At 47.7% G+C, this 23344-nt stretch overlaps 2 protein-coding genes across 6 annotated transcripts in view; both read left to right on the top strand.

Annotated features, from left to right (window-relative positions):
• LIPA (lipase A, lysosomal acid type) overlaps nucleotides 1-13869 on the top strand; it is a 37424-nt gene extending 23555 nt beyond the window's left edge. For 2 of the 5 annotated variants that reach the window (XM_034662404.1, XM_034662403.1), the window contains 7 exons: nucleotides 1620-1818; nucleotides 2909-3018; nucleotides 4534-4670; nucleotides 7483-7629; nucleotides 8619-8690; nucleotides 11462-11648; nucleotides 12373-13869. In XM_034662404.1, coding sequence (XP_034518295.1) covers nucleotides 1620-1818; nucleotides 2909-3018; nucleotides 4534-4670; nucleotides 7483-7629; nucleotides 8619-8690; nucleotides 11462-11648; nucleotides 12373-12572 — 1052 coding nt within the window. In that variant the 3' untranslated portion in view covers nucleotides 12573-13869. Of the gene's footprint in view, nucleotides 1-1619; nucleotides 1819-2908; nucleotides 3019-4533; nucleotides 4671-7482; nucleotides 7630-8618; nucleotides 8691-11461; nucleotides 11704-12372 lie in introns of all 5 variants that reach the window. The other 3 variants (XR_004626098.1, XM_034662405.1, XM_034662406.1) reach the window with 3 other exon arrangements.
• A 5741-nt stretch (nucleotides 13870-19610) lies between these two features.
• On the top strand, nucleotides 19611-23111 carry CH25H (cholesterol 25-hydroxylase). Its single transcript, XM_002914390.4, has 2 exons — nucleotides 19611-20244; nucleotides 20631-23111. The coding sequence occupies exon 2, from the start codon at nucleotides 20742-20744 to the stop codon at nucleotides 21552-21554; it is 813 nt and encodes a 270-aa protein (XP_002914436.1). The 5' UTR covers nucleotides 19611-20244; nucleotides 20631-20741; the 3' UTR covers nucleotides 21555-23111.
• Nucleotides 23112-23344: the final 233 nt, after the last annotated feature.

The raw sequence follows: 23344 nt of genomic DNA, 5'->3' as shown, positions 1-23344 counted from the left end.
GTCCACACGGCATGACCGTGGGGTGGTGCTCATGCTGCCAGGTATTTGGACGGTGCCTCCTGGACTTGTCTGCAGAGCCCACCTGCTGCACAGGGTGTCACTTGAGAAGCAGTCGTTAGTTACCACATCCATCAGAGGACATAAACAGAAGCAAACATCTGTCAGTTCACTTCCCGTCTGTCTGGACGAATCTTTCTTTCCATTTGTCCTTGATACTTTTACACCCCTTTTCGCTGGCACACATCACTGCTGTCTAGCTGTTGTCCAAAGTAGTCTATCGATTTGTGCTTTGCTCTTTAACCCCCTTCCAGGCTGGGTTATGAAATTTTCTGGGCGGCCACAGCCCTTGTCATTGTGGATGGCTGAATTATTGCAGTGAACTATTGGACCACTCAATCAGCTTCCCCTGGCCCCAGCGTTTCACTCTCCTGACAAACGGGCAGAAGGCAAAGGGAGCCCTTACTTTGTGATCTCTGTGTCCGTCTCTTAATTACCTCACTTGTTTCTGTTCACAGTTATTTATGGAACGGAGACTCAGACTGGCTAGGTGACAATAATGAGCTAATGTTTATTGAACTCTTACCGTGTGTCGTGCACTTTGCTAAGAACTTTTCATGTCGTATCTCCTAGCTCATTGCTCCTTATAAAGTGGATACCGCATTTCCCTGCTAAGGGGATGACATAAGTTTCAGGGCATGTTGAAATGCTTTGCACGGGGCTCGCGTCCGAAGCTGGAGAGGACAGGTTCAAACCCGGGTGTGTCTGTCTCTAACACTCACGGTCAGTATAGCGTTAGCTCCATGATGGTGAATTGTTTTCCTCCCGTGTTTGTTCTCCACCGTGTCCCCAGTGCTGTGAACGCCTGGCACATAGTTGGTGCTCAATAAATGCTTGGTTAATGAGTGACTCAATGGTTTTAACACAAAGTAAGTAGCCCGAGGTCCTGAGTCTTTGTTCTTCTACTACATCAGTGTAGAGGTGAGTAGAAAATAAAATAAATAAGTAAAAATATATGTGTAAATCAAAGAATACGTGTATGTATATTTATGATTTTGTAGGTATCTAATTTTTTTAAAGATTTTATTATTTGATAGAGAGAGTGAGCAAGTGAACCTGAGTGGGAGGAGGAGCAGAGGGAGAAGCCGGCTCCCCTCTGAGCAGGGAGCCTGACAGAGGACTCGATCCCAGGACCCTGAGATCATGACCTGAGCTGAAGGCAGATTCTCACCTGACTGAGCCACCCAGGCACCCCTGTGTATAATCTTTTTTGGTCTTTTAATTTATTTCGTTAGGATGCATTGTAAGAAATGCAATTACTGGAGCAAATAAATTGTAGAAACATTTCATAAGGTCTTAATATATTAACATTTTTGTACGGTTAAGTCAATGTGTCTGGTTATTAGTTATGCAGAATAGTCTAGTTTTGCTACAACTTTGTCGGCACTGCTTAAAAAGATATTCCATACTGATGTTATTGGAAGTACGTTGCTACGTCGACATTTTGATTTGTTCTTATCTCATTCTTTGCTTCGGGATCTTTTATGAATTATCTGCTCGGCAAGATTCACGTTGGCTTTACAGCGAGGTGCTGCTGTCTCCTAAACACGATTGTTTTTCAGGTCCTAAGCCGGTGGTGTTCCTGCAGCATGGCCTGCTGGCAGATTCTAGTAACTGGGTCACCAACCTGCCCAACAACAGCCTGGGCTTCATTCTGGCAGATGGTGGTTTTGACGTGTGGATGGGGAACAGCAGGGGGAACACCTGGTCTCGGAGACACAAGACTCTTTCAGTTTCCCAGGATGAATTCTGGACCTTCAGGTATGTTTGAATCGACGGGTCTGTTTCCTTAGCACTCCAACGCAGGCACATCCGGGGAGACAGCTCGGTGGGGAACTCAGGACAGTAGGAGAAGAGAAACTGATGGCTTGGGAAAGGTTTTAACCTGGTGAGGAACTTAGTAAATCACTGTTGGGTAAATGATAAGCAAATCGTTGCGTTTTAAGAATTAGATTCATTTACAGAGTTTTTAGTTATTTTGGCATTTCGGGTCGTGTGGGAGCTGCCGGGTACATCGTGTCCGAGAACCTTCTTCCTTCCTCCATCCACATGCACTGTTCTCTATTTCCGGAAGTTGTCCCCTCCTCTCTCTTACTTGTGGCTCTGCCCATCACCCGCCGTGCGGCACTGCGCTTGTCGCATAGGCCCTCCGTGTGTCAGTCTTCTGTTTTGTGAAATGGGGCGAATAAAGACCCGTCTCGTGAGGCCGTCAGGAGAATCAGAGGGGAGGATGCAGGGAGAGAGCCTGGCACCTTGCACGCGGTGGTAACAGTCTGCTCACGCATCTCCTGATGACAAACAGTTCCCGTGCGCGGGTCCAGGGCGGCGTCTTGGTTCCTGGTATTAGAGAAGGTCAGAGCTGTGGACTCCTTCGGGCTTGTTTCCCATTTGTAAAACCACAGCTTACCTCAGGGCAGAAAATGCAAGAACAGGAGCTTTTCCCCGAGGCACGTGCGAGGATGTGTATGTTGTCACGCCATTTGTAATAGTGAACAGTCAAAGCTACCAAATGCCCATGAGCCGTGAACAGACAGATTGAGTGCTGTGTGTCTACACAGAAAACAGCCAGCAGCTACACAACAGCATGGACGTAGCCAGATACACAAGCATATGTACTGTTTGATCACACTTATGGAAAAGCTCAAGAATGGTTAAAACTAATTTATGGAATCAAAGATGAGGACAGTAGTGAGGGGCCCACATGGTGCAGTTTATGTGTTCTCCGCTGAGTGCTGCTTTTTCCCGGCTGGGCTTGGCTTACCGGCACCCGTCCCACTGCACCCTTGCTGTTGGCGGGCGATTGTGTTTGCCTGCGATGTCTTAATGAAAGCGTGCCTTTTCTGGATTCCAGTTTTGATGAAATGGCACATTATGATCTACCAGCTTCGATAAACTTCATTCTGAACAAAACTGGCCAAGAGCAAGCGTATTATGTGGGTCACTCTCAAGGCACCACGATCGGTACGTATGTGATAAAGACTGGAGCCCGATAGGATGTCTTAGTACGGAGTTTGCATTGGTTCTTCAGAGTGGAATATAAAAAAGTAGTGTTAGTTCGAATAGAGGTGTATGTTTGCTTTTTGTTTTAATGCCAAGCAGAAACAATGAATAGGGGGAGGGCAGGGAATTTGGGGTTGTATTTCACATTCTCTGGAAATTCAGACTTCCGTATCAATGGCTAGACGTGTATGGTTCTCTTGACGTAGAAGGAATTAACGGAAGCCACAGCCTAGTACATGGTTTCCTGGTTTAGCAGAATGGGGATGTGAGAGGATAGAAGACAAGGGCGTTCTAAGCGTGGAGACTTTTAAACAGAAAATAAAAAAGTACACGGACTCTTCAGTGGAATAAAACTAACTACAAACATGCCATGTTAGGCTTCATTTCTAAATAGCTTCTAAAAGTTATATGCATTTTTTATTTATACTGATTATAAAAGGAATGTGTTCATTGTATAGAAAAATAAAAAAAATTTTAGGGCACTGGGTGGCTCAGTCAGTTAGGCATTCAACTCAACTCCAGTCTTGATCTCAGGGTCGTGAGTTCAAACCCTGTGTTCGGCTCCATGCTGGATGTGGAGCCTACTTTAAAAATCTTTTTGGCAAAGTTTAAAGAAAATAAAAATTGCCTGTAATTCTAGCAAATAAGAGTTCCTCTGATGAGGGCCTATGGACCTGTGCCATGATTTATTTAATTCCTTCTTGTAGTGTGTGCTAAGGTTAGTATCTGTGTTTCTATCACACGAGCTCCTTAGAATACATTCCTAAGAAGCAGAATCAGTCAAGGAAAGGTAGTTCTGCTCTTAAGAGTCGTGCCGTGTTTGGGTACATGTCCGTGCCCTCGCTGCCTCCGAGCGCCCTCAGCCAGTTCGAGGGGCTACACACAGAGGCGACATGGGTGTGTGCACCTTCCTTATGAGTCGAGTTAAGCATTTTTTTTTTTCCATTTATAATCCTTCTCCCATGACTTGCCTATTGTGACCTCTGCCCCATTGCCTTCTAAAGTGACGCTCTGGGGCCAAGTTCAAGGCAAGGAGGGACCCGAGAGGAAGCTAGATGTTTTAGAGCAGGAACCTACTCAGTGTGTACGTCCCCTCTGAGTCATTGGCGACTGATCCGGACGCCTCTGTGAATTATTCCTGGGGATGGGCGGAGGGGGGGCGGGGGGNTAGGGAGCCTTTCCTTTGCTTGGCTTATGACTAAGGGAACGGGGACAGCTCTGGCTCTCTTCCAGCGTGTATGTAGGTTGAAGACTGAATCAAGCCCTTCACAGGCACTTGATTAACTAGTTTAATCAAAGTCTGCACAAAGTTCAAAGGACCCCCCTCCCCGTGTGGGTGTCCTGCCTCTTGGTGGGGGTGATGTTGCTGCATGGCTCACGGGCTGCCACTAGAGGGCGAATCGCATGACCGCCTTTGCCTTTCCAGAGAAAGTCCTACAAGATGCAATTCCTGTCATCTTCCTTTTCTTCCCACAGGTTTCATAGCCTTTTCACGGATTCCCCAGCTGGCCAAAAGGATTAAAATGTTTTTTGCCCTGGCTCCTGTGGCTTCAGCCGAGTTCTCTCGTAGCCCTCTAGTTAAATTAGGAAAATTTCCAGAATTTCTCTTAAAGGTACTTGGACTCCCCTCACCCCCCTCTTGCCCCACAAACTTCTTTTTCAGACCTGAAGAATTGGCCTTTAGAGGGAGAGTCTGTGCCTTCAGCTCCATTGAGAGCCACCTGAGGCCAGATGGTCCGTCATGCACACACTATCTGTGTTTAATGTATGATACATGCCACACGGCACGGAATCCCATATGGGAGCATACACTTACAATCAGGTACGACATATCGGCCATGTAAGGGACGTTCGCAAGGAATGCCGACTACACTCTGACCTCAGGAAGTGCAGCTTACTTCACCAGACTCCTAGGTTGTTGCTGACCTGCCACTGCCATGTCCTTGTGCCCTTCATCCCGAGGAGGTAAATGGCTGTGTCATGGGAGTGTTTCGGGTTCAGTTTGCTCCTTGGAGATTGTGATCTAGTAGCTTAGTAAAGATACAGACCCCCCCACTCCCCACCTTGGAGGTGGTGGCCCGTGCGGTCTGGAGAGGGGCCCAGGACCTGCGTTTTCACAGAGCACCCCACCGGATCCTAATGTAGACAGAACAGACTGGTCTTTGGGAGTCACTGTCCCCGACAGTGGTGTTTTCTGATATCCTGGGACAGTGACAGAGGGACAAATCAATGTTCATAAGACCTTTGCATTAGCTGCTCTGGGAAATCTGCGTGGCCCACATGGAAGCTTAGTGCCCTAACTCTCAGAATACAAAGTTATAAATTAGAAAGACATCAAGGTGGCTCTGAGTGGGCCTGTAAGTGTGTAAGGTGGATTTTTCTTTTTCTGGATGTGCTGTCCTGCTTTGACGGAATTCCCAGGGGAGTGTGCCGCACAGTGGCCTTCGGAGAGCAGTTCTGAAGTTCAAGGTCAGCTTCACGTCCTGGTCAGTCCAGAGGGAAGCGAGGTTTATTGCACTATAAGTCAGTGATGCACTATCACTGTTTTTAGAAGAGAGCCTCAAAAATGTCTGCATGCGTCATTAGCGACCCTTACGTAGACCCCAAGCCAGGAGTTTTAAAGACTGCTGCCTTTCCTGCAGTCTGACCTTCTCTGCACGCGATGTTTCTCGATTACCCCCAGCTACTCGTCATGGGGTTAGTCAGGAGAAGAGGCACATTTCGGGAGACCTAGTGTGTGTCTTTAGATATTGGTTGGCTCTCCTGTAGTCAACAGATTGGACAGGCTGCGTGTATGTGGACGGAATTTGCCCAAAGAAGTGCGGAATATGGCCCATACGGTGTTACACCGTCAAATTCATCACACCTTTTGAAAAACATATCTGATGCTGAAATCTTCATAATTGATTATTTTTTGAGGGGGGAAGAAAGGGCACTGTGTTCAACAAAGCAGGTGTGCCCTTGGCTGGGCTATGATTTACATTCACCATGGTTCTTAACACCTCCCGAAACCTCACTCTGGGCACGAGGCTTTTAACATTCGCCCTCTTACACGTTTGCAGTTTCTTGCCTGCCTGCACCAGTCTGTTGGGCCGTGCTCGCCCCTGGCTTCCGGTGCCTTGCTTGGCATTCCTTGGCTTGTGAGAGCATCACTCCCGTTTCTGCCTTCATTTCCACATGTGTGTGTGCTCCCTGTGTGTCTGTCTCTACCCAGATTCCTCCTTTCTATAAGGACCCCAGCCCTACTGCATCGGAGCCCACCCCGATCACTGCATCCTCCCTTGATGACTTCTGTAAAGACCCTGTCTCCAGAGAAGGTGACATGCTGAGATACTGGGAATTAGGAGCTCAACATCCCTTTTTTTCCTGGGGGGGGGCACTGCCTTGGGAGGCATTTGAATGTTTCACTCCTGGTTGTCCCTCTGTGGGGTAAGCGTCAGCAGAAGTGTAACTTAGAGGGAGACATCTAAGGAAGATCTTTTTCCGGTTTCCCGTTGCACCGGTATGTGAAGATCTTTGTGGGCATGGCGACTGCCCCAGAAATACTGGAGCAAGTTGGTCGGGGCTTACGTACACCAGGAGTCAGCAGACTTTTTCTCTAAAGGTCCATATGGTAAATACTGGTGGCTTTGTGAATCCTACAGTCTCTGTTGGAACTAGTGAACTCTGCCACCGTAGTGTGAGAACAGCCAGAGACAAAGCAGAGAAGAAGGAGTGTGCCTGTGCGTGTGTCAATAAAACTTTATTTATAAGAACAGGCAGTGCTGGTGGGGGAGGAATGAGGAGTTCGTGTTTAATGGGAACCGAGTTTCAGCTTGAGGTGTTGGAAGAGCCCTGGAGATGGGTAGTGGTGCTAGTTGCACAGTATTGTCCGTGTCCTAACGGCCCTGACCTGAACACTTAAAAATGGTTGAAAGGGTAAATTCTGTGTTATGCACGCTCTATCCCAAGAAAAAGGCGTTGAAAAAAAAAGACAGCAGGCGGCGGGCAGGGATCGGCTCACTGGCCAGTAGAATTGGATTGGGTATGTGTGCCCTACACAGACACATTGTTGACCCGTCTTGGCTTCGACTCTGTCTTGGAAGTCACTACAACCCAGCGGTCCGTGACACCCTTTGGGGATGGCCTTGGGATGAGTGATCACTAATGCCCCTTCTCGTGGCGAAAAGTCTGCTGTGAACGGATTTGATTTTCTGCTGCTTCTCTTCATGGGAGACGTTAAATACTCCTCTCTAACATCTGCTTTTGCCTTATTAGTACGTATCGTCTGCGTGTCCTAGTGTGACTGTCCACTGGTTGCCATTTCTTTTCTGGGGTCCCCTATGGTGACGCTTGGCGTGTGTCTCTGCTTCTGAGGTGGGTCAGGGAGGCTTGTCTGCCAGAACAAAATGCTGAGATATTCTTGGGTTCCTTTTTATTTTATAGGACATATTTGGGGTCAAGGAATTTCTTCCGCAGGGTACGTTTTTGAAGTGGCTGAGTGCACACTTTTGCAGCCACATCGTTCTGAAGGAGCTCTGTGGAAATGCCTTCTTTATTCTCTGCGGATTTAACGAGAAGAACTTAAACATGGTATGTGTGTTTACGCTCAGACTTGCTCTCACTTTCGGTGAGTCTGTTTCCTCTGCGAAGATGCTTGTTGGTGCTGGAGGGTGTGGGAGACGCGGGCCGACCTCCCCAGAGAGCCCCGCGGGGTCTCTCGTTGAGACACAGAGTGAAGCTCGGCAGGGGCCTGGGATGCTGTCTGCCGGGCCTGCTGTTAGCAGCTTCCTGCTGAACGAGGAGACTTGTCATAATTTAAGTCCTGGTATTTATATTCGTTCTAGTGCTCTGTTTCTTTTAAGAGATTACTGTAAGTGTATTTAAGTTTGTGTGTGTGTGTACACATTTACTTTCTTATTTTATAAAATGTAGACCCTCAGCCAGCAATATGCCAGTGTTTCTGATGCTTTTTTTTTTTAAAAAAATTCTATTTATTTTGAGAGAGAGCGAGAGAGACAGAGCATGAGCGAGGGGGAGGGGCCAAGGGAGAGGGAGAAGCAGGCTCGCCACTGAGCAGAGAGCCTGTCTCGGGCTTGGCTCGATCCCAGGACCCTGAGATCATGACCTGGGCCGAAGGCAGACGCTCAACTGCCTGAGCCACCCAGGCGCCCCTTTGCTGGTATTTCTAAATATATTTGTTGTTTGTAATGTTGCATTTTGAAAACAGGCTTTAAAATTCTAGAACGAACGCTCTAGGGAATTTTTTACAGTAGGTCCGATTATTATGTGAAATGTTGGAAATTCAGAAAAGTTTGAAGAAGAAAATCAAAATGACCAGTAACCTCAAGCCATGCAGCCCTTCCGTTAGTTACCACGTTGCTCTCCTCCCTCCGTGTTTTCTGCAGGGGTGCGATTGTACGTATTTTTATAGGATATTTTTGTAGTCAAAGAACTAGAACTTTTTTCCTTGCTCTTAATCTCCTATATTTGAGATTACAGCTCTGAAGTGCAAAATATGTTGACATCAGTGTCTCCTTAATGCTGTGTCCATTCTTTATTTCACTGTGTTTCTTTTGCAGTCCAGAGTGCCCGTGTATATAACACACTCTCCTGCCGGAACGTCTGTGCAAAACCTGTTACACTGGGGCCAGGTAGGCGTCCCAGGGGTGCAGCGGGGGTTTGTGTCAAGTCAGCCTCACAGGGCTCTGTGCCCCCGTGAAGCACTTCTCTGCGAGCCCTTCCCAGGCCCTTCCTGTCCCTCACAAAGCCTGGCTGCTGACTAGTGGGGCTGGTTTCCTTCCCCAGAGTCCTGGGTTCCTGTCATTGTGCTGTTGTGCTGTGGGCGAGTTCACCCCACAGCTGCTGGGCTTAATGTTTTTGCCCTCCCTTCCCCTCCCCTCTCCTCTGTCAGTTTTTGCTGAGTCCTGGATTTATTTCTGTGTTGCTTCACAAAGCAAGATTTGAGAGCATCTTGGAGAGGGATTCTGCGATGTTGTCAGGAACCCATGAGCCCAATAGGACTGAAACCATTAGTGGCTACGCTGAACTAAACCAGTCGTGGGCGTAAATGGGAGCCACTTGCTTTTGAAATGCAGTTTTGATTTTTTATCACATACCACAAACGTAATGCATGTTCGTTCATTCTAGAAAATTTAGAAATTATGTATAGGAAAAAGATAATCTCTTATGATAAAAAAACGAGACTCGGCAATCAGACACAGAGATAGAAAACGTGTACCCGGAGATATGAAGTGTCTCGGCATTCTTCTCCCTACCTCTTGCTGCAGATGATTTCAGGAAGAACTGGTTAAAGACGCAGATAGAAATAATAGTTATAGAAATAGATTAATTGAATTCTTTTCTTCTACTTACTCTTTTACAACTTGATTTTGCCTCACCTAACAGGATATCAGGGACTTATTTCTACCTCGGGACATATTTTTGTAGGAATTTCCTTCCTAACTTTTTTTTTTTTTTAAAGATTTTATTTATTTGGGGCGCCTGGGTGGCACAGCGGTTAAGCGTCCGCCTTTGGCTCAGGGTGTGATCCCAGCGTTGTGGGATCGAGCCCCACAATCAGGCTCCTCTGCTATGAGCCTGCTTCTTCCTCTCCCACTCCCCTTGCTTGTGTTCCCTCTCTTGCTGGCTGTCTCTATCTCTGTCATATAGATAAATAAAATCTTTTTTAAAAAAAGATTTTGTTTATTTATTTGAGAGAAACAGAGAGTGAGCAAACAAGCTAGAGCACGAGCAGGGGGAGGGGCAGAGGAAGCAGACTCCCTGCTGGGTAGGGAGCCTGATGCGGGACTCGATCCCAGGACCGCATGATCATGACCTGAGCTGAAGGCAGATGCTTCACTGACTGAGCCGCCCAGGCGCCCCTCTACCTTCTTTTTAAATATGAAATAACTCACCATTTAAGCTCCAAACCGAGATGCCGTGGACGTCTTGTGGAGCAGTCGCCAGATGCAGGGCAGACATCGTCTGCATCTGAGTCAGGAGTGGCCTTTAAAATTACACCTTTTAATAAAATATTGTTTAAAAAAGTAAGGTGAGTCGGGCTCATGGTAGAGCTGTTGGGTTGGCTACAATCCAGGTTTCTAAAAGTGGATATGTAGAAACTATGCTGGGGATGGTAAGTCAATGTATTCATTCACAGATTAGTATAATATGGTATTTATATTAGTCCATATAAATATGTTAATATATAGTCAATATTTTTCATACTAATACGAATATATTAATCCATATGAATACATATTAATCCATATATGTCTTTTTTCAGCCACTGAGTTTATGAATTTTTTTTTTTTTTTAAGATTTTATTTATTTATTTGACAGAGATAGAGACAGCCAGCGAGAGAGGGAACACAAGCAGGGGGAGTGGGAGAGGAAGAAGCAGGCTCACAGCAGAGGAGCCTGATGTGGGGCTTGATCCCATAACGCCGGGATCACGCCCTGAGCCGAAGGCAGACGCTTAACCGCTGTGCCACCCAGGCGCTCCATGAATTTTAATACTCTTTGTATGATAGTATAAAACACATATATCTTTATATTTAAATTCAATTAATTAGCATATAGTGTATTATTAGTTTCAGAAGTAAAGTTTAGTGATTCGTCAGTTGCATATAACACCCAGTGCTCATCCCATCAAGTGCCCCCCCATATAGAAGTCTTTATCCGTATATTGTATGTAATATGTATTTCTTTCCCAAATAAGAGAGTTGATTCTTTGAAAAAGTTCAAGATTCAAATTTCAGTAAAAGTCAGCCTGAAGTTTATCTGACGAGTACAATCATTGGCCCAGGGTCATTCACAGCATGTGTGTAGCGGCTTTATTGTGTGATATGGTAGCTACATGCCAATCAAAATGAAATAAAATTATTAGGTATTTTATTGAAGTATAGTTGACACACAGTGTTACATGGGTTTCAGGCGTACAACATAGTAATTCCACCAGTCTTCACATTGCGCTGTGCTCCCCCCAAGTGTGGCTACCACCTGTCACCAGACAACAGACTTACAATACCAGTGCCATTTTTAACATTTATTATTTATTTATTTAAAGATTGTATTTTTCATTTATTTAAAGAGAAAGTGGGGAGAGGTGCAAAGGGAGAGCGAGAGAGAGAATCTCGAGCAGACTCCCCACTGAGTGCGGAGGCTGACACGGGGCTCAGTCTCACAACCCTGAGATCATGACCTGAGCCAAAGTCAAGCATTGGACACTTGACACACTGAGCCAGCCAGGTGTGCTCCCCACCTCTGCAATGCCATTTTATTTTAAATTACACTTTGGAAATAAAGATTAAATCTGGGTACAGTGTAAAATGGACTTCTGAGAACACAGCTAACTAGCCACCTATGAGGCTTTCTCAAACTTCCGTGTCAGATAACATGTTCCCCTAAATTATCTTTTTAGCTTATTAAACTCCGGAAGTTTCAAGCCTTTGACTGGGGAAGCCATGCCAAGAATTATTTCCATTACAACCAGGTAAAGGCATCGGAAGTCTTTAGAATTGAACCGGGCTCTGAAGACCCACCGAGGAAGCCAGCTGGAGTCAAGGGGCTGCTCGGGGGCCCGGATGCTGCGGGACATGTTGGGGAGAGTTGAGTAGATGGCATTGGTTTCCCTCCGTCTTCCGGAACAACCTGAGCTTTGTGGTTGGTGTCGTGGCCTGGGCCTCCCCTCTTGGTCCTTTTCCCTGCCTCTGTAACAGCTGTCCTGGTCACATGTCCTTCATCACAACCAGGAATACAGACTTCAGAGTTGGGCTGGCCTTGGTCTGCTCCCTGGCCCTGGTGGGCCTTGGCCGGACCCCATCGCCTGAGCCTTGCCTTCCACATACAGAGAAACAGACCATATTCTGAGAGCCAGGAGCTCTGAAGTGTGAGGCACTCTGCCCCTACTTTCCTTGTTTAATTCTCACGCTGCCCGTGTGATAGGTGCGATGTTATTGTTACGGAAGGTGAGGTAACTGAGGCTACAGAATTCCGGGGACACATGTTGTACCCCAGGTGGAGAGGAAGCGACAGTGGGAGGCATGACTCCAGAGCCACCAGCCAACCCCTTGGATTCCAGGCTTTCATGTCTGCCAGCGGGGAGAGGAGCCCCTCCCTCCAGGGCCCTGAACACTGGGTGGCAGCCAGGCTTCTGCCCTCGGGGTTAGGATTCTTTTTGTTCTGTTAGCAGTGACTTGAGAAGTACACTGAGAATGGTTATCAAACCCCGGGTCTTCCAGGCATGTTCGCTCAGCACTATCTAACGCGGGTGTGTTCCGCTGTTTCTGCAAATCACAACACCAACAGAGCCTTCTGTCGGTTTTATTATAGACGCACCCTCCCTTGTACAACGTGAAGGACATGCTGGTGCCCACGGCCGTCTGGAGCGGGGGCCAGGACACGCTGGCAGACGACAAGGACATCAGCGTCTTGCTGCCGCAGATCACCAACCTGGTGTACCACAAGCGCATCCCCGAATGGGAGCACCTGGACTTCATCTGGGGCTTGGATGGCCCTTGGCAGCTCTATAAGGAGATAGTGGATTTGATGAGGAAATATCTGTGAGAGGCACGGAGGGACCATCACGTTGGGTGATCAGCCGCGTTAACGTGTGTGTGCTTCATTTCTCTAAAGCAGCTGTCTGTCTTCCCAGGCTGTTTGCATTTTTGTCTCTGATCAAATTTTGATGGATGTTGTTCAAGTGCCTCCAGCATTAGAAATGCACTTTTTTTGGTTCGATCATGACCTAGTCGAGGCTAGCATCTCAGACATAGTGCGGCCTCTTGAAGACTTTTTAAAAATGCCACTGACTTGTAAAAGGTCCTGACCATTCTGGATATCCCTGCCATTTAAAATACACATTATCGCCTTCTTACCGTCGCACAGGACATGGCGAGGAGGTGCTGCAATTTTAGGCTGTGGGGTCTGTTGGCAAATGCCCTGACACCGATTTGAAAAAGCTCCGTGTGCACTCAGTTTTTACCTCTTTGCCTTAAAGGGCTCTTCAGTCCGGTGGCCTTGCGGTCACTAGGGAGCTAAGTGACAGGTTCTCATGCTCTTGTGCTGTGAGTGCAGAGTCTAATCCCGTGACAACCCCAGCCATGCCAGTTGCAAGGATTCTTTAATGAATTTTATCAAACCTAACCGTGATAGTCATTATTTAGTAAATGTTTAAATTGCTCAGACCAAGCCAAATAATTTGCTGGAATCTTCAGAAAATAAATGACATTCATTAAAAAAAAACAATAAACACCCAAAACCTTATATTTTAAACAGCTCGCAGACTGATGCAGGCAACCATCTACACTCACGAACTCATCAGTGTGTGGCGGGCCGTACATCCGCATGTGTGAGAAGATGGGTCCTGGGGGGAGACAGTACCACTCTTTCCTGCGAAATCAATGCATTCTCTTAGCTGTTGTAGCCCGGTGCTCCTGTGTACGAAGCCAAAGCCCAGGGGCTGCCCGGGAAGAGTGTCCCAATCATTTTCACACAAAAGAAATGTGAGTGTGAATGTTTTAAGACAAATGCTCAGGGATTCTTTCTGTTTTTTAGTTTTGTACGTGTCCGTATTTTCAATACTTTGGATGTGCATCCCCAGTTCGGGACGCCCTTATTCACCTGCTTTTCTCGCTGCACAGTTTCCTTGCAATACTGCCAGATGGACAGAATGACAATTGAGATGTTTTTCAGAGACAGCTCTTTTAGCTGCGATAATAAACAATACTTGGAATGGGCTAATGCATGCAGACAGTGTGATACTATATGTAACATTTAAAAAGTCTTCATTGAATTTTCAATAAAACTCAGTAGCTTCCTAGACCTGAAGGACTGTGTGTATATGTGTGTTCTCTTTTATTGCCTGTGAACCTTTGATTCTGTCCCACAGTGAGGAGAGAGTTTTCTCAAAGTAAGGGGGTTTGGGGGATCAGTTGGAAACGCTGGCTCTCAGCCTTATCCCACAGGGTCCATTCGAGCTCCGGAGGCTACGTGGAGACCGAGCAGAGACTGACCCCTCTGCAGGGGGGCTCAGGGACCGTCCATCTAACTTCCTCCTCGAAGGAGACAGAGATGAGTCATTCATGAGATAAGGTCCCCAAAGTATAGATCTGGGTGGGGGGCGTCCAATGCGATCTGTGCCACGGATGACTTGTCTCTAGCTTTGGTCAGGCCACAGACTCCCTTGAGAATGAGTCAGTAAAGCCATCGCACTCAAGGTGATATGGACGGGCAGGGGGAGGGGCGTCCATTCTATAGAGTCCACCTCTTCCTGGCGTGCATTTCTCTTCCCCTCATCTCCAGACTTTTCTCTGGGGACTTTTCTTCAGTGTGGGGCTAGTCTGGAGGTGGAGATGTTGCCTAGCTGTTCTCGGTACAGTCCTATTACCTTGCACGTGTGCCTTTGTTGGAGGCCTCTTGTTCCTGACTTTGCTGCATAGATCCTTTATAGCCTTACAACCCTGGCTGCATTAATGTTTCATCATTGTTTTATTGTTTTTTTTTAAGATTGTATTTATTTGAGAGCGTGTGCAAGAGAGAGCACGAGCAGGGGGGATAGAAGGGCAGAGGGAGAGAGAGAAAGAGAAGCCGGCTCCCCGCTGAGCAGGGAGCCAGACACAGGGCTCCATCCCAGGACCCCGGGACTTGAGCTGAAGGCAGACCCTTAACCAACCTAGCCCTCCAGGTGCCCCTGTTTTATGTCTGAGAAAACAGTCTTGTTTTATCTTCTCCTGAGTGCAATACTCTTCTTTTCAACTTGGTTTGATATATAGCCCTTTGAGCAGCGCATAGAGATCCACAGATCTCTAGGGCAGGAAGACGAATTAGCACTCTGCCAACTTGGAACTCTTAAGGGGCCGTAGTCACCCGGGGCCAAGCCACCCAATGAAGTTACAGTTGAGAACAAAGTCATTTCTTTCCTTCGCCATCAGAGGGCACTCTTGGCTTTGCTGCCAAACCCTTTCTTTCCGAAAGGAGGCTTTCTCAGGTCCCTTCCTCTGAGAAAGGCAGAGGATTTTGTTGATTGGAGAGCCAGTTGGTCACTTGAGGACTGGTGAGATGAACCATGTCTCTGGTCATTTCTCTCTAGGATTATGACCAATTCTGGCCTAATTCATAATATCTGAAAAATGTCCTCAAAGAATAGCTGTGCCCCAAATGGGACATGAGGATAAAAATTTGCCTAGTGGGTAAAAAGAGTGGTCAGAACCTCAGACATGTTAAACTCAGTGGGGGAGGCTTTAAGCTAGACCTCACACTTACGAAGGACCAAAATTGAGACTATTGATACGATCTACAAATAATGAAGATTATTTTATGTTTGTGAGTATTTGAGGTGTTAATGTGTTAAATGTAAACATTCAGAATATACTGTATTTTTAACTTTTGCCATTTAGTTTTTAATATGGGGAGATATTTTCAAAATGTGACCCCCCTGAAAGGGAACATTAGAGGACAATAATTATTCTGATTTTTATTTATTCTATTACTATTTTTTTAAGATTTTATTTATTTGGGACGGTGAAGCGTCTGCCTTCAGCTCAGGTCATGATCCTGGGATCCTGGGATCGAGCCCTGCATCTGGCTCCCTGCTCCAAGGGGAGACTGCTTCTCCCTCTCCCTCTGCCTGCTTCTCCCCCTGCTTGTGCTCTCTCTGTCAAATAAATAAATAAAATCCTTATGAAAAGAAAAAGATTTTATTTGTTTATTTGAGAGAGAGCAAGGGCAGGAGAGAGCAGGCACATGGGGAAGAGCACAGGGAGTGGGAGAAGCAGACGCCTCGCTGACAGGGAGCCTGATACAAGGCTCCATCCCAGGACCCTGAGATCATGACCTGAGCCGAACGCAGACGCTTAACCAACTGAGCCACCCAGGTGCCCCTCTGATTTTTAAAAAGTTTGTCAGTAATTCATTCAAGAGTATTTATTGAGTATCACACCGTGCTAGGTGCATATTTCAAGTTCAATTCCAAACTAAGCTAGTAAGACTCTTTCTGCCAACTTGTTCTAGTGGTACTAAAAAATACTTTGCATTTTACATTGTGCCTTCTGATTTTTAAAACCTTCTCACAAGGCCTGATTTTTGCAGCAACTCCTGTTGTAAGTGAGGTATTTTCTCTGCTTTACAGGCAATGGGATGCCCTTTTAGTGGAGATGATTTTTATATGGTTTAAATATTTTAAAGGGGTTGGTGAATATTCTGCCAATCTCAGTAGAAGCACACACTTAGTTGCATGGATAAAAAGCAGAGAGAAAGTGTTTGATACCAAACATGCATATGCATCGGTGTGAAAGAGGGTCTCCAGAGGCCTCTCTTGGGAGGGGGGAGATAACATCTCCCACATCCTTCATCAGCATCTTCTGTTTTGGTGTGAGTAAGTAGTGTTTTCTGAATCTTTTGGAAACTTCCCTGTAAGGGAAACCTCAGTGCCTCATTCCAACACCGAAGTCCTCCTGGAGCCGTATCTACCTTGAAACTGACAAAAGGTTCTGCTTTCACTTTGGCTGTAACTTTCCATTCAATCCTAGCTAGTCCTGACGTTTCTGACCAGAAGCCTTCATTTTTACAACAAGGGATTACATTTAAAAAAAAAATTTCATTTATTTATTTGACAAAGAGAGTACACGAGCACAGGCAGAGGGAGAAGCAGGCAGAGGGAGAAGCAGGCTCCCCCTGGGCAGGGAGCCCGATGCAGGACTCGATCCCAGGACCCCGAGATCATGACCTGAGCTGAAGGCAGATGCCCAACCGACGGAACCACCCAGGCGCCCCAAGAGATCACATTTTAATGTTTGAGATTACTCCATCCTCTCTGAGTCGTATGTGCTACAGCCGTAAGGCATTATAACATTTCTCATCTCTGATAGCAGGCAGCATCTGTTTCAGTTAGATAGATCGAAGAACATCTTGCCTAATTTTGGAAAGAAAAAAACCATAAAGGTCACATAGAAAAAGAGAGGATGTCCTTGGTAATCCAACTACATATTCTGTCTGTGGAGGTGGGGGCAGTATCCAAAGCCTTTGAGATGTGTTAAATTCGCACAGCCTTGATAGCTGCACTCCTGACAGTGGGTTTGATCTCTGGGCCACCTAGAGAAGAAAAGAATCCTGTCCTCCAGCCTTGATAGGAAGACCATGCCAAGATAAAAATGGTACACAGGAAGTCAACTGGAGAAGCCCAAGAAATAGTATGGCCGAAGTCCTAATACCACCAGAGCTCAGTAAATACGCCCTTCTATGCAAAACCATCCCAGTGGGTAAGTAGCTAAACCACCATCAACCAGTGCTCTAGGAAAAAAAAAATTCTACTTTTTGGCTTCGATTTAGAACTAGTATCTTTAAAAACAAGCATCGAGTCTGCAAATATCTTTTGAACACTCACTACGTGCAAGGTATAATGCTTGGCACTGTGGGGGGGAAATCCTGAAAGATAGTATCTGTACCCTAAAAAGAACCATTCCCCTAGCAAGCTGTGAAATATACATTCTGTACATGAAATGCTTAAAGGTGCACATTTGCCAATTCAGGAAATGATACCACTTTAGTCAAGACTAAATAGGGTTCGATTTTGAGTCCATCAAGTGATGCTTACTTTTTCGGCAGCCTCCCTATGACATGGAGTGGACAACGATGAGATTTTAACTGACTACTTTCCCTGAGATGGTTGCATTTGAATATGGGACACAAATTTCCATCCTCGGAAGCTGATGGGCTGGAAAGGCAGGGAAGCCGGTGGCTGTTCTTCAAAGTGCTGTAAGCAAGAGGGGAGAGCCTGGGCCAAGCAGGGGGCAGCTGAAGCTTCTGGACCTTCCTGCACAGGGCTTTATGCAACCGGCCCATAGAGAGTATTCTAACAGGCTTAGTGATAGAGGATGGAAGAACCGAAGAAGACAAAGAATGGGTTGGTTGGGGCTGGGGGCTTGAAGGGGGCAGTCCTGACAGTAACCGAATAGCTAAGTCCAAATTAAGCAAGTCTGCCAATGCCACCCACTCAAAAAATCCACAAGAGTATCCAAAGCACCCAAGCATGATAGGTGAGACCACAAGAAAGGACAGCGTGTGCTGAATGGAAATTTGAAGGTTGACTTAATTTCTCTTGAGGGCAAATCTGAGTGATAATTTACCCCTGAGCAGAATTCATTCTGAGAAAGTGAGCTCTGACAGTCCCTTTGGAGCACTGAGGAGTCCAAGAGCGAAGGAGGCCAAGCCCTTCGTCTTCTCTCCAACATCATGCTTGAGCCATGCAAAGTTCAAGGGCAAGCCTTGTCTTCCAGGAATGGGAAAAGAGGAAGTTCCTGGGTTGCCCTAACGGTGAATTGGAAAGAGCCTTGGAGGAGGGGAAGACTGAAGAGGAGCCTAGAACCAACAGGTTGTCTACGTGCTAGAAACTCACCAGCAAGGGAGGCCAGGGGCCTGCACTGTACCCAGCTCTGCTACCATCTAGATATCCAAGCAATTAGAAAATCCACCCTCTTTCCATTTTTGCATTGCCTGTCAAGAAGCTCAGAGCTGTCTCTGAACCTTTGTCTCATCAATACACAAGCAGAATATCATAATACTCTGAACACATGAAGTTTTAAAGAAAACAAGACAAAGCTGCAGTAGAGCCAGAGGCTAGAGGCCCCAGAGAACGGGCTTCTAGGGGGTATGTGTATCCCATCAATGGTAGTTCAGGGACACAAGCCATCTAGACGCTGGGTGAATCCACGCCGGCGATCCCAGCTCCGATGTAATTTCAGGCTGGGAAAGGTATGGGCTCTTCCTTGCTTCTGGAAGGTAATAGCTAAATATGAACGTTGGAGCCACCCAACACCTGCCTAGGAATTATGAACTGGTTTGTTACAGGGTGTGTGTATAAATCTGATACATTATTAAATATTAATAACCATTATATTTTATGAACTGGCTTATGACATAGGTGTGTATGTAATACTTTTTAATATTGTTATATTTCTAGGTCCATATACTGGTCTCTATTTCTGTCATCTTTGTTTTTTCCTCCTAATATGTGACTGTACATCTTTTATTTCTCTTCATGAGATTCTGATTTTAATTGTTAACTTCCTTGGTTCTTTAGGTAAAACGTGGAGCACAAATTGAGAATCATATGCGTCTTCCGTTGCACGTTGGCTGTGTGCCAAGCACCCCGCTTTTGCTTCTGTAAGGCCACAGCACTAACAGCGATCCTGCTTCTGGGCAGCTTGGGGTTCCCAGCCCTGGATGAAGTCGCTTCAAGTGAAACACTTAGCTAATGCCTGGCTGGCATTATAGTATTATTATTGTTGTTGGTTTTTTCCATTTTAAGGCTTGAAATAACCTCGTGCGATGGCTACTCTTATTTTCCTCTGGCGGGTGGGGGTGGGTGGGAGGCAGACAAGAAAATGCAGAGCCTCGGGGAGTGAGGTGCTGGACCCCTACCCTCTAGCGGATTCTTGGGTCGCCTGTGACCCGGATGAGAGGCGGAGGTGGTTCTCTACGCGATCCCGGCTCGCCCAGTCCCGGCGTCCTCCGGATCCGTCCCCTGAGAGCCGTGGAGGCGGGCGGGCCCGGCAGTCCGGCTCTGGACGCCGGGGGCGGTCGTGGGCACGCGGGTTGAGGACCGGCGGCAGCCCGGCCCGGGAAGCCCGCCCAGAGGAGCGCAGTGTGGGCGCGACGTCCTCCGCTCGGGGCAGAGCGTCCCGCGAGGCTGCAGGCACGCAGCAGTGCTCCGTGGAGGGACAGAGCGGGCGGCTTGCTGCTTTCACTGCTTCCATCCCAAACTGAGACGTGGCGGCTTTGTAGCCAGGTCTGGGCAGGCTCTGCATGTTAAAACCCAGCGCTTCGCCCCCCCCCCCTTAAGTTGAAGCCTCACGGCCGCGGTCCCTGCCCTGTCGCCGTGCCTCCCCGTCGGGGTCGCTGGTCTGGGCCCCGCGCGAGCGGCGGAGAAAGAAGCCAGCGGCCGCCCCGTGTGCGCACCCGGCCGGGGGAGTCCGCGCGCACGGGGATCGGGAGCTCGCGGCGAGCCGGCGGGGAGAGCTCCGCTCCGAGACGCTGGCACCGGAGAGATTCAGGTCCTGCCAGCCGTCCGCTCCCGACCTCCTGCGCAGATCGCCGCGGTGCGCGCCCTGGCGCTCCGCGGTTCCCCTGAGGAAAGGTCGGTGTGCAGCCCGCAGCTCGTTAGATCGATAGGAGGTGTGCAGACAGAAAAGATCTGAAATACAGAAGGTACGTCGCTTTAAAAAGTTTTTTTTTTAAATGCAGTGATGGTTGCCTGTTTATGAAAGCACATTTAAAAATACAAGCGATTGCGCGCTGATTGCAAAAGGACCTCTTTACGGTGGTGGCGGAAATATTCTCTATTTTGTTTGGGGCGTGATGATGACAGAGGAATTAAGTTGTCAAAATTTGCAGAAACTACACTGAAGATTTGCGCACCGTATAGAGTGTACACGGTACTGCAGTTGAAAAAAATTCGGGCCACAAATCTGCGTGCATATACAAAGTTAATAAGTAACATTGCCTGTTGCGCATAGAAAAGCCGCTACAGTGCAGCTGTTGATGTACATTTTGGCCACTGAGCGCGACTCCGTGCGGTTGTTTATTTCTGCCAGCTCGGCCCCCTCGGGAAACCGAGAGGGAGAAGGCGGCTGACATCACTCGGGGCGGGGCCGCGGCGCTAAGAAAAGTCGGCGGGACCGGAGCCGCTGCGGCACAGCCTCACCATGAGCGGCCGCAACACCTCTGAGGTCCACATCCTCTGCAGCCCCGGCCAGCTGTTCCTGCAGCCGCTCTGGGACCAGCTGCGGGCCTGGGACTCGCTCACGCAGTCGCCCTTGTTCGCGGTCCTCTTTTCCATCACCACGTACGTGGGCTTCTGCCTGCCCTTCGTGGTGCTGGACGTCCTGTGCCCTTGGGTGCCCTCGCTGCGGCGCTACAAGATCCACCCGGACTTCTCGCCGTCGGCGCGGCAGGTGCTGCCGTGCCTGGGGCAGACCCTGTACCAGCACGCGGTGTTCGTGCTCCCCTTAACCCTGCTGCACTGGGCCCGCGGCCCGGCGCCCTGGCCCCGCGAAGCCCCCGAGCTGCTGCCTCTGGTGCGCCACGTCGTGTGCTGCCTGCTGCTCTTCGATGCCGAGTTCTTCGTGTGGCACGTGCTGCATCACAAGGTGCCCTGGCTGTACCGCAACTTCCACAAGATGCACCACCAGAACTCGGCCTCCTTCGCGCTGGCCACGCAGTACATGAGCGCCTGGGAGCTGTTTTCCTTGGGCTTCTTCGACATGCTGAACGTCACGCTGCTCCAGTGCCACCCGCTCACCGTCCTGGTCTTCCACGTGCTCAACATCTGGCTGTCGGTGGAGGACCACTCCGGCTACGACTTCCCCTGGTCCACGCACAGACTGGTGCCTTTCGGGTGGTACGGCGGCGTCACACACCACGACCTGCACCACTCGCAGTTTAACTGCAACTTTGCCCCGTACTTCACGCACTGGGACAGAATCCTCGGAACTCTTCGGTCCGCTCACGCCAAGTGACGCGCAGCCTCCCTCCCCGGCTGCGGTAGGGGGGCTCAGGGGGTCCTCCGGACCCAGGACTGTGGCAGTAGTGCACTTGACACTTGAATCAGGAGAAACACACCTGAGTTGTTTTGTCTTGGTTTGTTTTGTAAGTAATTTATTACCTGCTGGAGATTTATGGATAAAATCTGATGTATTTTCACAGTCTGATGAAGTAATTTATATCGTTTCTGTATATTGGCGGTTATATTCTTGAAGTCAAATTCCAGCTCACTTCGATAGCCTTGATTCCTGGATATGTTAGACACTCATCACTGGCATATTTAAATCATCTCAAAAAGGATTTGATTGTAGGACAAGGAAGGTCCTGTGTTTTAAAGTGTTGTAGAAATAGGCTAAAGTGATACATTCTTATGGAGAATATCATCTTTGACTCTATTAGCAACAAAACATGTTCCTGCTGGACAGTGATCACAATTGTTGTGCTTTTTTATTTTTTCATGTAATTGTATATTTATATTGAAAGAAATGTTGTTTGTACTTTAAAAAAGAAAAGAAAGAACAGAACATGAACCAAATGAGTCCTGGCTGCTGTCTCACTGGCATTTAGACTGATCAATACTAAAACCAGAAGAGGGAGCTGGGGTGGCAGGTGTCCTCAGAGCCTCCATCAGCCGTAGAAGGAGAGGAATCTGGTGGTGGGGTGTTTTGTGGGGCATTTGTAGGGGCCTTTTGTGGGGGATTTGTAGGAGAGACAAGGCAGAGGCGGGAGAAGGGGTCAGTTAGTCTGTTTGGGTCTAGCAATGGCACAGAGGGAGAACCACTATTGTTCTGAATGGTTTTCAGCTGATTTCTGCATAACAAGCAGCTCAAAGAATTACCCTCTCAGGTTTTAGAGAGATTAACACCGCCCAACCATTTGATTATTTGTAGGAGAGTGGTGTTGGGGATGAACAGAATTAGTGGAGTGCCTTGCTTTGCAAAACTGGCGAGTCAAGTGTGTGCATGAGAAGGGCTGATAGATATAGAAAGAGATTCTGAGTCACCCCTTATTTCTCATGAATCCATCTAGCCTAAGTGACCATCATACACACAGCTCTGCAACTGGGGATTTTTGGGCTTTCACTTTTCTTAAATTAAGACATACATGCAAATTGCATACCCCTTTGTCAAAGAGAGAATAAGGATGGAATTTGGCCCCAGGTCCCTGGTTCCTCATTTGTAAACGGAGATTGTGTTCCAGATGTTCTCCCAGATTATTTGGCACAGTAAATGTCCCTGTGACTGACCACACGCCTGTTACACGTCAGGTACCCCACCCCAACCCGCTGCTGCCTAATTGTTTTCATTTTATCTTTGGCACAGGGTTATCTAGGGTAAAGTAAAACCTTGAGACAATTTAGACAGAAAAGTATAAAGAATGGCAACTTTGCATGTAATTCCAGGCTCATTATATATGAACCACACCGTCCTGGTTAAAGGTGAAGCATCCACCTGGAGACCTGGTTTCCACAACCTGCCCGATGAGAGCCCTGGGAAGCATGTGCGTGCTTTCCCAACCTTCGCCAAGTTGTAGTCGGAATACCCGGCTGCTCTGCTGATTTTCTCACGTCCCCTCCCAATACGTGTGTTCTTTTTTTTTTTTTTTAAGATTTTATTTATTTATTTGACAGAGAGAGACAACAAGAGAGGGAACACAAGCAAAGGAAGTGGGAGAGGAGGAAGCAGGCTTCTCACCAAGCAGGGAGCCCGATGTGGGGCTCGATCCCAGGACCCTGGGATCATGACCTGAGCTGAAGGCAGATGCT

The sequence above is a fragment of the Ailuropoda melanoleuca genome, chromosome 6, assembly GCF_002007445.2.
Source record: "Ailuropoda melanoleuca isolate Jingjing chromosome 6, ASM200744v2, whole genome shotgun sequence".
NCBI classification, from domain to species: Eukaryota; Metazoa; Chordata; class Mammalia; order Carnivora; family Ursidae; genus Ailuropoda; species Ailuropoda melanoleuca.
Note: the sequence above shows the minus strand (reverse complement) of the source record. Positions and strands in the feature narration are given on the sequence as shown.